The sequence below is a fragment of the Emys orbicularis genome, chromosome 16 (assembly GCF_028017835.1).
Source record: "Emys orbicularis isolate rEmyOrb1 chromosome 16, rEmyOrb1.hap1, whole genome shotgun sequence".
Lineage (NCBI taxonomy): Eukaryota > Metazoa > Chordata > Testudines > Emydidae > Emys > Emys orbicularis.
In genome coordinates, this window is record NC_088698.1 from 24,758,775 (window position 1) to 24,773,304 (window position 14,530).

The following is a 14,530-nucleotide window of genomic DNA, read 5'->3' on the forward strand; positions in this document are numbered from 1 at the left end:
ATGAGGTTGGGCTGAATTACTTATGTGGCCCCTGTCTCTTTAGAGCATTCCAAACAGCCAGTTTTTTTAGACATGCTTATGACACATTTGATGCCAAGATATCGGCACTTGTGCAAAAGAACAGGCAGCTTCTCACCGCGACAAAGAACCAACAGTAGAAAAACTGGATGTTCCGGTGACATAGCAATCACTGTGTGTAAGGCGTGCTGTTGTAAGCTCCACTGAACATCTCCTTATGTATTCTGGCATGGGAATTGGAAATGGAACAGACCGATTAGGTCACCCAGTCCAGGCCTCTGACAGCACAGGATTGCTCCCGGCAATATCTGCTGCATCAAAAGAGCACTAGGCCCTCGTTACTTGACTGAGTCAAGCACAAGAGTATTTTAAATTCATAATCTGCGAACACTCATGCACGGCGCTCTTCACCCCGGGAGGCAATCAGACATCCTTTCCCAGGAAGAGCGCTAATGGAGGAGGTTGGTGTACACGTCGGGGATTCAAGTGCCCACCGCTTGCTGTTACTTAACCTTCTTTGAAAGTCCAGCCTTTGCAAGTTGACTGTGGCAGGCAGCGGTGTCATCGTCTTTTCATACGCACCTGGTTTTTGTGCTTAGGAATAAGGGCTTCTTTGTAAAAGCGAGAGTGCTGCTCCCCGAACCTCATTATCAGGTGCGAGTTTTCCCAGAAGCTTTTTCATTCATTTCCTTTCTCCCGCGTCCTTGTTGCCTGTCTCTCTCTGTCTATACACGTGTCTGTGAAAATGGCAGTTATCCCTTTTGAAAGAGCCTCTGAGCGCTGCTGACGTCGTGCGAGATGATGGTACTTTTATGTAAGGTAGCGCTCTTCCATTCTTTCTGCTCCACTATACCGTCGCTTCTGTTTCAGAATCTGTAAGCTGGAAATGTGACTGGGCAGCAGAAACAGCATCTCTGAAGGTTTTACAAAAAGGGCTTTGATCTTTTAAAAGTTCCTTACGTTTCGTATATTGCCCAATGCGGGCCAGTTTCACTTTGCTGTTTTGTACTTATCGTTAGATTCTCTCTCTCTTGATCTCTGAAATTGGGGACTGAAATGACTTCTGCTGATTTGCTCACCCACACACCATCCGCACACAATTTTCTTCCCACTCCTGCTGTCCCATAGGCTTGAGCAAACCACGTATCGCATGCCTAAAAATCTATCTTCTGCTTCCTCTGGCTTTGAAAATTGACAGCATGGGGAAGGTTTAGCAGTTGCCCATGAGGAAAGCCAGGCCTCAGCTCTCCGGTTGTGGTTGGCAGGTAATTGAGCACTTTGACCATCTTATCCCAGTGTAAGTCGAGTGAGACAGAAATCCACTGTTTTGCCTTCTCGGTTTGTGTTTAATGCTCTTGTAGCTTGGTTTTTGGAGGGACGTTTGGAGTCAACTTCTTCAGGTGGCTTTGTGGTATCTCCTCATGCTAAGAAATGGGGAAAAAACCATCCTGTGATAGTAAGGAATGTGGTGGGGAAAGGATATTAATATTCAGATTGCTACTATGCTTTATCTTCACGATGGCAGAAGCAGGAGCGGCATTGACAACCCAACGTGCCTTTAAATCTACCAGTCTTACTGGAATAAAGCCCTTTGAAGAGAGACCCTCCTGGGTGTTTGGCTTCTGTGAGTGCAGTCTTGGAATTGTATATCTCTTTTGATCCACAAACTCCTTGTCTCTTAGCAGAGTTTTATAACGGGGGGGAGGACTTGGAGGTGAGGACAAAGAAAAGAACATTATTCAGTAGTCCTTGTGGCTCTGGGGTCAGAAGCTCTGGGACAGCCACTGGCAGGCAAGAATGCCAGGAGAAGAAGACACTCGTGAAGAGCATTGACTGTCCTTTCTCAGTTCTTTCCAGTGGCTGGAATGGGGCCTGGGCAGAAATCTCCTCCCCATCCTTTGCTGCAACTTCTTCCCCTTTCAGTCCTCTGCTCTGGCTGAGCAAAAGAAGATGATGGTTCCCTTTGACTGCGGCACTGAATACCCATTGAGGAGTCAACAAGCGTTGCTTTCTGGGAGGCTAGCGCAGTGAAACCTGCTTATAATTGAGTGAAACTTGACTGGAAGCAGCATGAAGCTTCATTTGCAGAGTGGTGAAAATCCCTTGAATTGTATCAAAGCTGTCCATGGACGGCTTGAGTGGGGAGCAAGGCAAGGGTTAAGATGTGGTATTGTGATGCACACTCCATTTCTAAGGCTGCCTTAGGAGTTCAAAAAGCAGGGGTGGAGGTTACATGCTGCAGCTGCACTTCCCAGTAAGCAGTTATTAATTCAGTGATGAGCTAGAGTGTCATTAAGGTGGTATCTTTTATTACGCCCACATCAATCCCAGAAGGTTTCATCATGGGTAATGATGTCAGGGCCAGAACAATTCATAGCGCTTAACTGTGCGGACGCCTGCCTCTTTAACCAAGGCACCAGAACATTCTTGTGTCGTATTGTTGGCCCCAGTTAGCTGCGGTCTGATTTCACGTCGCCCAGTGCCTCCCAAAGGAGGAAACAACCCCCAAGTACAAGTGGTAAGTTAATGAATAGCCCACCTGTCGCTGGTCCAGGCGGGAAGTTAGCCTGGCAGTCATCCACAGCCCGTGAGTCAGAGAGAAAGGGAGCCCTTCTGGAAGGAATGAAAAGCACCAGTTGGTGCTGGAGAACAATGGCAGCCTTGTCTCCAGTTGTGAGGCTGCTGTAATAAAGGTGCAAAGTTGGGTGAACTTTGTTGCTTGTTTGCTTTTTTTTTTTTTTTTTTTTTTTCCCCTCAGCGCAGCTGTGGGGTGGTTATTGAGTCTGTGGTTTGTTACAAACTAAACCATCATTTTTACCTCCCCTGTTTCCATCCTGGGAGGGGGGAACCCATCCCATCCCATCGCAAAATAACTGAACAGATAAATTAAATTACAATGTCCTGTAGCTGCCGAATGTGAGTGGAATGCATTAGGTCAGAATAGGCTGTCGTACTGGGACCCTGTCGGATCTCGCAGCAAAACAGGGCCAGGGCTGGGTCGGCACTTGGGCAGGAGACCGTAAGGAACTATGGGGATGTGCTGAGTCAGCATGGAAGCAGTGCCCCATAAAATTGAGAGCCTGATGGGTCCTTACAGATCCGATTGATGCTCTTTATAAAGGCATGAGCGTTAACTTCAGTGTCCTGCCAGTTTGGATGAAGCTGTCTCTTGCCTGTTGAAATTCCCCTGGCTGTTTCAGGCCTTGATATTCAAGTCCTTGCTAGAGGTGCAAGGCGCTCCAGGTTTCTGGGCTCCGATGCATGTGAAAGAGGAGGTTGTGTGCAAGCAGATGTTACAGTTAAGAGCTAGGCAGAATCCTCTTTGCCGAGCTCTACTGGCGTTGGGATGAGCTGGAGCTCACGTCCAGTCCTAAACTACTTCTCACATTGCCATGCGATGTTAATCAGCTGCGCGGCTTCAGCCCAGAGGTTGCTTCATTTCAGTGGTGGGTGAACAGAGCTCTTTGCCAAGTTTGTATATCAGTAGTTACACTTTGCAGTGAAAGGCATTGTACAAAAGCAGGATTATTGTTCTAAGATGGTCTGGAGATATTGGCTAATTAGTAGCAGCTAAACCATTGCTTTGCTTGGGAGAAATCAAAAGTGCTGAACATTTTGATCTTTTCCCCAGAGTGGTTCCCCCTCCCGCCCCAGCAAACGCCATCCTAATGAGAGCTATTCTTTGAAACTCTGTTAGGTTGCATTGTTCCCTGAAGTTTCTTTTTTGAAGAGCACTTCCTCCAGTACTGTTTGCTTTAGAGCCTGTAGACGGACATTGGTCATTAGTTCTGCCTATTTTATCTAACCTAGTCTCATATACAGCGTCTCTTTTTTTCTTATTTATCTGGCACCCACCACCCTCATATCTGAGCTCCTCCCCAAATTAACAAGAGCCTGAAAGCCCCCATCCCCCAGGTGGACTAGATTTCTCTCTCTCTTCGGGAGGCTTCCGGAATTCTTTTAGAACAAAGTGCGTGCGTGTGACAGTCTCTCTTCCTCAATTTAGCTGTTGGGGCTATTGTCGTGTTAAGTTTTGTGGCAGTCTGGAACCAGTTGTCAGTAAAGCTTTGTCCCCTGCCATCAGGAGTTTAACTCACGAAGTTGATGGTTTTATGGTTTCTGTGGGGAGTGACTGCTGTAGGAGCGTATGGTCCCAAAGTGAGTGGCCTTGCTTGGACCAGTAGCATGGGTGACCATAAAGATGAGGGGGAGCCAGGGAGTTTGTCGAGTGTCCGGGTGATGCGGCCAGCGTTCTTCGAAGTGTCCATGTTAAAGGGCTGGAAGGCGACCAGGGAAGTGTGCATCTGCAGCGTGTGATGAGAGCGTGAGAGGGAAAGGTGCTGAATTCTCCAGAGAAATTGCTGATTGGATTGTTCTTACTCTCCACAGGAGCGAAGCCTGACGGGCAAGCTGGGACCCGTGTCTCCGGTCAGCCCCGCCCACCCTGACTCGGAGCTGGATCTGTTACCCTCCAGGCTCTCGAAGGAGGAGCTGATCCAGAACATGGACCGAGTGGATCGGGAGATTACCATGGTGGAACAGCAGATCTCCAAGCTGAAAAAGAAACAGGTAAGGTGGCCCGGCGCTGGTGGAGCTGTATGTCTGTCAGAGCACCCGCACTTCCCTGTAATGGCGGATCCAGGCAGCCACGGACGTCCACTGAGGGCAGCAATTGCAGCAGCTACTGTACATAAGGCACAGGCAACTGCTAGCGCTTTAACCAACGTGTCGCCTAGACTTCCGCCGGACAGCTTGCTGGCCCCTCTGCGCTGTTCTTATTTATACTGCATTAGCACCAAGAGGCCCAAACCAAGACCAGGGATCCATTGTGCTCTGCTGTGTGCACACCTGGTAAGAGCCGCTCCCTACCCACCCAGTGCTTACAATCTAAATAGAGAAGACAGACAAGGGGTAAGGTAAAGGGAAGTATTTTTATCCCCGTTATATAGATGGGGAAATGAGGCACAGAGAAATTAAGTGACTTGCCCAGGGTCACGCAAGAAGTGGGTGGCAGAGCTGGCCGTTGATCCCAGGTCCTCAATCCTGTGCATTGTAATCACAAGGCTCTCTTTCCTCCCAGCGAGAGTCCCCCTGTGGTAATGCTGCTGGAGCACCGCTGCGGGTAGTGCAATGGTGGGAAATGTTAAATGCTATTGTGCTCTGGTTCTAAATCTGCGAAGGCCGAATTCAGTGCTTGGATATTTCCACCCTGAGTCTCAGGAAGGGATTTGCTTCTCTGCAGTGCGTGTGTCCCAAAATAAAGCTGCAGTACCGAGATTTCTCGTTGTAGCATGAAAACCAACCCGAAGCTTTGTGTGTTGATGCCATAGGGCAGCTCTGCGCCGGTGGCAGACTTGGGAACACCGCTCCCTGCTGTTTTGTGACCTAACCTGCTGCATTGCACTGAGTGTTACTCTGCTCCTTGTGCCTGGGCTCAGGCAGACGTAAGAGAGGGCTCTGGGCGGCTCGCTTCCCGCAGTTGATTGAGGGGAAGAGACCCATATTTGGTTGCCGCTGCGTGCACTACTATTCTAGGGAAGTCCTAGCTTCCACAGTAAGGATCTGGCCCTTGTTACTGTAGTATCAGGACACATGGCAGTCTTTAATGTACATATCCTCCCTGCAGAGATGGCTATTATTCATGTTACAGATGAGCACCGGGAGGCTAAGTGAGGTGCCCAAGGTCACACAGGATGTCTGTGGCAGAGCAGGGAATTGAACCAAGGTCTCCTAAATCTTAGGCTAGTGCTCTAGCCACTGGACCATCCGTCCTTGTCTATGTAGCACAGTAGAAGACTCCACCAGCACGTCCCAGGCTGATTGTTGCCACGCAGATTACCATAACCCCATTAAGAGATTAACATAACAAAAGCACAGTGGTGGCCTGTGTTTTTTATAAAGGTTTTTCAATGCCTAAAGCAAAGCAGTTCTCTTTGTGTCTCCCTGTTACCGGTTGTTACTTCCCCTGCGTCAGGAAGCTCTGTAATGCTTGCTGATGACTGCTAATCCCCACCCGCCGGAGAGATGAGCCAGCTCTCCTGATGTGCGTGTGCCCTGGAATTTATGAATTAAGGAGGCGGTATAATTGGGCTGTCATTCTGAATGAAAAACTGGGTCTATTTCCGTGCTCCTAGAGGGAAAACAAGTTGCTGACGTTCCTCCCAAGTTCTGCAGAAACGGCACAGGAAGGGAATAATGAGTGCAATAAACCAACTGAAGAGACTCCTCTCATTTCACATGCACACACTCACGCACGCCCAGGAACACGCTCATGCTCACGGGCACTCTCCGCAGGCTGTGCTGTAGCTGGCACAGAACCAAGCTCTCTCGTCTCTTTAATGCAAGGCCATCCCAAATGCCTCTTTTTGCTATGAATAGAGTTGAGTTTTTGATTAACAGATGCCTCCCCATCCCCCTCGTAAGTGGAATCAGGACAGTTTTGTTTTGTTTTTAAACAGTGTGGTGTAATTAGTCCTAGACACCTGTTTTCAGTTGATTTCCCTACAGAGGTATCAAAGGGGCTGGAGAGGGGAAGGGAGCCGGGAGGGCTAAGAAGCAGCTGTGATGCCAGGTGAAATGAATGGCCCCAGAGCTGCCTTTTCATTGGTGCAGCTGGAACATCTGGAGTGATTAAAAGCACAGAGGATTCCCTTGTTTTATTTTGTGGGCATTGGGTGGAGTCTGGGCCGCCGTAAGGACCGAGAGCAATAAGATTCTGGCGCTTACATCTGGAAGGCTGGTTCCTTTAAAGGCAGACCTGCCAGGACAATGGTGGCGTAATGATAAAGTCAGAGTTCAAAGGACGCTGTCGGCTTTAAACTCCTGGGCCCGATCCCTTGGCCTCCCCAAACTGCTTTGCAGAGGAGCAGATGGAGGGATGGGGAGGAGGGCAGAATGGGTCAAAGGTAGCTTTAAGCCATCTTTGCAATCTCTGCTGATATGAGAGCAGGCTTCCTGTCCCTCTTATGCCTGGCTCCCTATGCTCCAAGGGGCTGTCCTGGCAGCTGGGGCATCAGCCAGCTGCATCAGCTTTGCGGCCATGCCCCCTTCACTGAGGCCTGGGAGAGAAATTGGAATGGGAGCCATAAGATTTCCTTGCACACTGCCTGGTCCTGGTGGCCTTTCTGCCTGCTTCGCCTTGCAGAGTGACCCAAACTGACTGCAGTGTGGCACTATGCACCAGGTGCCTCCCCCAGCTGCAGGGGTGGTGCCCCTTCTCTGGCTGGGCTGCCTCCACGCACCAGTCTCAGGAAAGAAGCTGGCACTTTGCACCAACCCTGTGTTCATTACCGTTCCTTTTAAAGAAATGCCCTTGCTCCAAAAAGCTCCCAAGGGACCTTTGGTCCAGCGACCTTAACACGCTAGCAGTGTCCATCCCCAGGTCAGTTTGCAGTGAAGGGGGATTTAGCCTATTGAGATCAACAGGCTCCACTTAGTTAGAGCCTTAGTGCTCATTGAGCCCCCAGGCTTTACCAAGGGCACAGGGCTTCCAGGCCTGTGCAAGCCAGGTCACCAGTGAAGCACCGCTGGGGAGCTTGGCTTGTTTTCTAGTGGAAAGTTGGTCTGAAGTCAGTGACTCTGGGAAAGCACAACGAGATTATCATCTTCCCCTGGAGGAGTTGGAGGACTAATGCACAGTAGCTGTGGGGACCAGTGTCTCATAACAGGCAGCTCTGCAACCTGGCTTTTCCAGAGCTGCTGGGTACCCACAGATTGAAGTTAAGGGAGCTGCAGGTACTTAGCACCTTTCAAAACCAGGCCGTCCTCCTGGAAAGAAAAGGCTTTTGTTGTTTGTCTCATTTTCTCCCCCGGACACTGATTTTATAAATCCTCTGCAAATGCTCAGATTAGTTATGAACGTGGCAAAAGTAGCTGCTGACAGATAAATCCCCTCCTCCCTTTTCTTTGCATGTGGTTCTGTAGCTTGGTGTGCGATCAGTTACCAATATTGACCGTGGCCTTCCCTCTCCTTAAGAAAGTTCGGTACATCTGGCCTTTTAGGATTCAGTGCAAGAGAAAATATTTGAGAGGTGCGGGGGGAAAAGAGAGAGCAGAAAAGTTCCTATCTGTAATACTTTGAGAACATTTGGTCCATCTGGGCATCTGTGCCATTGACTTTTAAAGAACACGAGAGAGAGAGAGAAAACAAAAGATATTAGTCAGATCTTCCTTGAGCAAACAGTAGAGCAGTTGTACGAAGCCCTAACGTCTCAATGCATTTCCCCTCTGTCCTTGGGAGGTCTTAGAGATAATTAAATACATTTGTACGCAAAACCTGTGCAGCAAAAAAAAAAAAAAAAGGCAGCAACAGTGTCTCCTTGGTAGTTCCAAAAATGGCAATGAAGGCTCTCGCTGGGCTTGGCTGGCAGGAGGGGTTTTGATGAAGCAAAGTCTTTAGCAGCCCAGGAGCTTTTCTTTCCTGAAATCCAACACACCCGTGAGCTTCTTTGTCCAGCTGCTCCTCCCCAGCTTAATTCATGTGCCACTTCTTTTTCATGTGTGTTAAATCTCTTTCACTTCTCCCACTAGCCTTCCCTTTCATGACAAGGAAGGATAATCTCCATGCAGTTATTCCTGGCCATGGTACCACGGATCTTGACCCCCCCCCCCCCCCCCCCAAAATGGCTGGGATTTTCTTTCTTTGCAAATCTATTCTAAGCCGTCCCCAGAATGCTTATCGGAAGTGCAACACTGACACCTGCTGGCAAAGGTGGAGCCGGTGGTGGCCTGTAGCTTTGCAGCACCATCGGGGAACCCAAGACTTGGCCTATTTGCTAAATCTGCCAGGTAGGTTTATCATGTTAAAGAACAATTCCCCCAACTGAATTTTATCTGCTGTATCTCAGCCTCTTTCTCTTAGAATCATTTTTAGAAATAGATTTCCTGAGTTGGAAACCCTGTTTCTTTCTGTTTAAGTTGCCATGTCTGTAGACTAATCACTGGTGATTTCTGCCCAGGAACTAGCACGTGCCTGGATTAAACATGAACATTTAAATGATATCTACCTCTGAATAAGGGCAACCATGCCAAAGACTGGCTAGATTCACAGAAGACTGGAAAAGCCAGACACAGTCAAAGCTATTTCAGCTCACACCTCATGCAACTTGATCAAACAGGACGGATCTATGCTTGCTGCCATATGTACTACAGATTAAGTATTGTTATTACCATACCATTGTCGTTGGGGAAGAGAAAGAGGTGCTGCCTTCATTTAGAAACTGATTGGCCTTAGGAGGAGAGGGAAGCTTACGCTGTCACTAATGACAGGGCTTTGCGTTGCCTTGAAGTCACTGCAATGGGATTTTCATTTTAGAAGAAGAGGGAAGTTGCAGGCTAGCAGAGGGTTGGCGTGTCACCGTCAAGACTCATCCTGATTTTCTGATTGTAAAGGTCACAGTCCCTGCCTGTTTTTTTGTGGCAGACCTTTAAGATCTGTCTTTGTTCATGTCTGAGTACCTTGACCTATTTTGCTTTGCCATTTCCCACAAATTCCAAGGGAAGCGGTTGCTGGCTAAACCTACTGAGGTCATCTTTGTAATCTCAGCGAGCACAGAGGGGAAGTAACCCCTAGTCTGTATACTGTAATTGGTGGGCCTGCACCTTTGATAATTGTACAATATTACACCCATGGAGAGTAGAGAGACTGTAATTCTTCACTGTATTTCAGCTATAATTAGATTTGCAGGTGTGGTGGTTTTGCTTTTAAGGAGCTGCTTTTAATGAGCCTCCACTTACTGGAAACATTCATTTCTTGATTTACCATCAAATCTTCTGTCTTAAACCAACTGGAACAGATTTGACCACTTGGGAAACTTTTTTGTGGGCTGCCAGAATTCCTATCAAAGTTTCTAGAGATTTTACCCAAATCCTTTCCCTGATAGAAATTGGGGTTTGGTTTTGTTGTTGATAATCTGGGGCTCTTGTTTCGAATTCCTGGATTTTGTAGTTTGGGGGACTGTAAAGGGCATCTTTTGTATTATGAGAATAATGCATGCATTTCGTTCCTCGAACCAAACCCTGGAGCTAACACTTGTAGACACTGGGAAAGTTCTGATCTGGATTGGACCTTTGCTGCTTGGACCCAGCTCTGTTTGGAAGCGGTTCTAGTTCAACAAAGAACTAGGAGTGCACTGTAAACCCAGGGGAAAGGAGTTCATCAAGACACAGGCTGCTGATTAGCTCCCAGGTGGAGTTGAACACGTTGGTCCTGACCTGTTAAGCTTTAAGCGCCTTACCTCGTCGTGTTGGGGAGTCACTTCTCTCTCCATGGATGCTGCCAGAGTTGGGATCAGTGGAGACACTTGAGCCAGTGGTCCCCTGGTTTAAAAAGGAGGGGACCAGCAGTGGGGCATATTCCCAAAAGGGAATATCAAACCCACGCTTTGTCCTTCAGATGCCTCGGTTATTGGGTCTTGAGATCAAACTGCAAGGCATAATACATCTTTCCTCTGGCTTTGGGGCAGCGGGGTGGGTCAGAGGATAGGTATAGTTGGGGGTTGCTGTTTTTATTGTATTGATGGTGCTTTATATTTGGTCAGGATTGAAAGATCAGGTGTGAAATTAGGTGGATGGACAGGACACAATTAAGGGCGCTAGGGTTTGATGCCAAGCCCTTTGAAGTCGGTGGAGAAGCCCTTTCCTGCAGAGCTTCCCAAAAAATCACCATGCCTGATTCCTGATAGTTGCCCCTCGCGCTTCTGCATGACCCATATTGCTATTTTTATTTTAGCTAAATTAACATCCTCAAAGCCTCTTCCAGATTCACTTCTGAGTCTTTGCACAACGCACTCTTTTTTTAGGTTTCCAAGTATGAAAACCGTCCTGTTGGTTCAGGAGCAGCATTTCCGATGAGTCATTTGCAAATTAATCTAAATTGCACAAATTTTCACAATTTCACTCTCCCGTTTTACCACACCCTTCACATAACATGAGTAACAAGTTCTCCTTCAGGGTCTCCTGGTTATTCCTTCTCTCATCTGTGCGGTTCCTCCAGCCGGTTGAAAAGATTTTGGCATTTCTCTTAACTTCGTACTGGTTACGAGGACAATAATGACCCAGGATGAGATTGTACATACAGTACGTCGTCTGGCAGGCTGCAGTTCCTTGGGATGTTGGGAATATTTTAAAGTTTGCTTTTAAAAGTTAAACAGTTACAATCACGCATGCTTCTCAGGCCATGGCGGATGTGCTGTACAGCATCACGCACTGACTAACGTTCGTGAAACACACTTGAGCGTGCACATGCGTGCACACGCATCTTGTTACTATGGGGAGACAGAGGCTTTGCCTATGCTGAGACTTCAGAATTGCCCCAGTGTGAACCCATAGCATAGATACCATTTGCATCAATGCAGAACGATTTGCACCCAGGCATGCAGACTGCATTGCACTGGTGTGAAGGGGTTTGCATTGCTGCAGTGGCACCAGCGGCTGAAATGTCAGTCCAGAGAGGGCTGAAGTTGTATGTTTAGAAATCTGAGGCTCTTCTAGGATCAGTGTGATTCAGTGTTTCTGATGCCAATAGATGAGACGCTATTGGAGCAGGAGGAAATCTCTTGCATTGTGTTGTGTAGCCTGCCTAGGTGCCTTCCTACCTCCCGTCTCTTCACGGTGCAGCATTTCAGCCCTCGTTTTGTATCCGTTGGATTTTATGCTGTGCCAGAGTTAATTTTTCTCTAGCGCTCTCCAAGGTGCATCCGCTCCACAGCAGGGCTGCCCAAAGGCCAAGTGCCACCTGTGGAATCCTGGCCACTCTCTGCCTGTCTCTGCAGGACGTGATCAAGGGCAGGTTTTTACGCTGCTGAGCTCAAACAAGCAGCTGCTTCACTTCATCTTCTGAGCAGTCACGTCTAAGTGACTATCAGGGTTATCCTGATTTTGCTGTTGGTAAAAGCTGTGGACATGTCTGGAAACTTGGGTGTGGCTTTTGGGCTCCTGCTGGTTGCCCCGATGGCCCTCAGCAGGTGGAGTTGGGTACCTCACCTGTACAGCCAGGGTAAGGCTGTGACTCAGAACTAAGGGAACCGCCACACGCCCCTTTTCTATGTAGGCCCACAGAGGAAGAGATGTCCGTTCAGCTGCAATCTGTCTCCCAGGGCAGGGGAGTCTGAACTGGACGCTGGCCCCTTGCTCAGCGCTGGCTAGTTTGCACCTATTGGGGTGTTGAGTTTTTACCAGATTCTGATAAATTTCCTTCGTTTTATTTAACATGGAAAAGGGGATTTGAAAACGACCTTCCTGAGACAGGCCGTTGGTCTGTAGATGCCCTGAAGAGAATGGCTTGTGCTGCTTGTGCTGATGCCCTTAGCAGCAGCTTCTGGGTCAGTCTGATGTTCCTAGAATTGTATGAGGCGCCGATATTCCAGTAAGTGTGTGGGGCCGTTTGACCATGAGAAGCAGCCCCCTAATGATGATTGACACCCTGCCTCTGGGCTCCTTAGTAATATCTAATACATACAGTAGTGAGATTTGTCTCTGGCCTACCTGCCCGCTTCCCGCCTGCATCTCTGCCCTGTCTAATGATGCTGCCCTTCATGCATGGGACGTACTCCCCATTGAGATCCCTACAGCTCCCATCTCCTGATTGGCTGAACCCCCCCTCCCCCCTTACATTCTGCCTCTGCCGGGATGCCTGCGGCTCACTCCCGTCTGGCACTGGGCAGGAGAGCTGCGACTTCTGCCTTTCTGCTAAACTCGGTTCACCCCGGTGTTACCTCGTCCTCCCCACCCTGTTTGTCCATTTCATCTGCCTGCAGTGTCCTGTGAGCTCTCTTTGACGCTTTGTCTTTGAGACTTGGCTGTCCGGCGCCTAGCACAAGGGAGCCCTCATGCTTGACTGAGGTTCTGAGGCACTGTTGTAAATAGAAAAAGAATAATAAGACGTAGCCACAGAAGGCATCTCGTTCAAGTGAAGAACTAGGAACTCTGTAGTGGGATATTAAACCAAAAGAGTCCAATAACCCCTCAACTCCCCGCCCCCCTTTAAACACGAGAGTGGCAAACAGTGCAGCTCCAAATTAAGACATAAACAAGGAACTTTGCTGCTCTGAAAAATGTTTTTCCTCCATGGAATTTTCATTCAGCTATTTTTTATGCATCGCATCTGTCGTCGAGATCCACAGGCCAGATCTAAGAGGGACACTTTACCCAGTTTGTGGCCAGAAAACACCCTGGCTGAGGCAACAGGAAATGTTAAAGGGTTATTCTCCCCTCCCCTCTGTTAGCCCCTTTGTCTTGCTGATGTCTCACGGGAAATGGTTCATGGTTACATTTTCTGTATCTGTCACAGTGCTGGAGAGAGAGAGTCTCATATGGCCAGAGTGTTTCCTTTTTTGAACCACTCACTCTTTTCCCCCCCCTTCTTTTCAACCTTTCACAGCAACAGTTGGAGGAGGAAGCAGCCAAACCACCAGAGCCTGAGAAACCGATGTCACCCCCGCCTATTGAGTCCAAGCACCGCAGCTTAGTGCAGATAATCTATGATGAGAACAGGGTAAGTCACTTACCGACCAGCGCTTGCTGAACTGACTGAGGTATTAACATGGCAGTTGTGCTGTGCATATGCACTCCCTACTCAACTAGTTTCGCCTGTATTATCATCAGGAAATGACTGCTTGTAACAATTGACCGGGGCCAGGCCGGGGGAGGGGAAATCTGGATTTCAGCCAGCAGCACATGCAAGTGGCCTACCTGCCATGTGATCTCTTGTGGAAATTGCGAGAGATGACGGTTGGTGGATGTTGACAGCCAGAGCAAAGGGTGTTAATTATGTAGTGTGGCTCTTTGTTGCATGTTCTATTGCTGGAAGGGGTGAGGGTTTAATGGGGATAAGCTGGGGATTTGAAATACCTACAAGGATGCCCTGGAACCTGACGTGATCAACCAACAGGAACCACTCAGCGTAACATCCTCCTGGGGTAAATTGGGTTCTTGAATTACTGTATGCTGACCTGTAGGATGATCCCTTAGAAACTCCCCTCCCATGGCTGGATGTGCTGGGGGGGGGTGCTTTCTTGGCTGCCCCCTTGCCCCCCAGTGATGGTCGCCTTTCTGCGTAGCTTGTAAGCACAGTATTGAGTCTGACATGTTCAAACTTGGGTGCCCCAGACATCCAAATCCCATATTTAGGCACCTATATGGAAGTGGCCTGCTTCCCAGAGGGGCCTAGCGCCTGCAGCTCCCATTGGTCTCATGTTTGAAAATGTTGGCCCATGCCATCTGCAGAGCTCTTTGGTATCACAAGGGTTATCTGAGAGGTTATCGCCAGCATTCTGCACCTGTCTGGTGTGCGGGGTTCCCTGTGAGCTCAGTGCTGCTCCTGTAGGGCTGTGTTTGGTCGCGACCCCCGGTGGGGAATGTGAGACCTTTAACATTTAAACACAATCAAGCAAAGAAAACCTCCCCCCTTCGCCCACACCCTTACCCTTCAAGGTCAAGGACTCTCTTTCAGCCTCTCAAAACACATACAGATACATTATCTCGGCTTACTGTTGTCGTAACTCTTGTGTGTTTT

General features: G+C 48.6%; 1 protein-coding gene across 1 annotated transcript in view; it reads left to right on the forward strand.

Moving 5' to 3' along the window:
* The window catches only part of NCOR2 (nuclear receptor corepressor 2), a 290,178-nt gene that overhangs the window by 70,552 nt on the left and 205,096 nt on the right, over nucleotides 1-14,530 (forward strand). Inside the window, exons 4-5 of the mRNA XM_065417750.1 lie at nucleotides 4,408-4,587; nucleotides 13,397-13,510. Of these exons, the coding sequence (XP_065273822.1) occupies nucleotides 4,408-4,587; nucleotides 13,397-13,510 (294 nt within the window). The remainder of the gene's footprint in view (nucleotides 1-4,407; nucleotides 4,588-13,396; nucleotides 13,511-14,530) is intronic.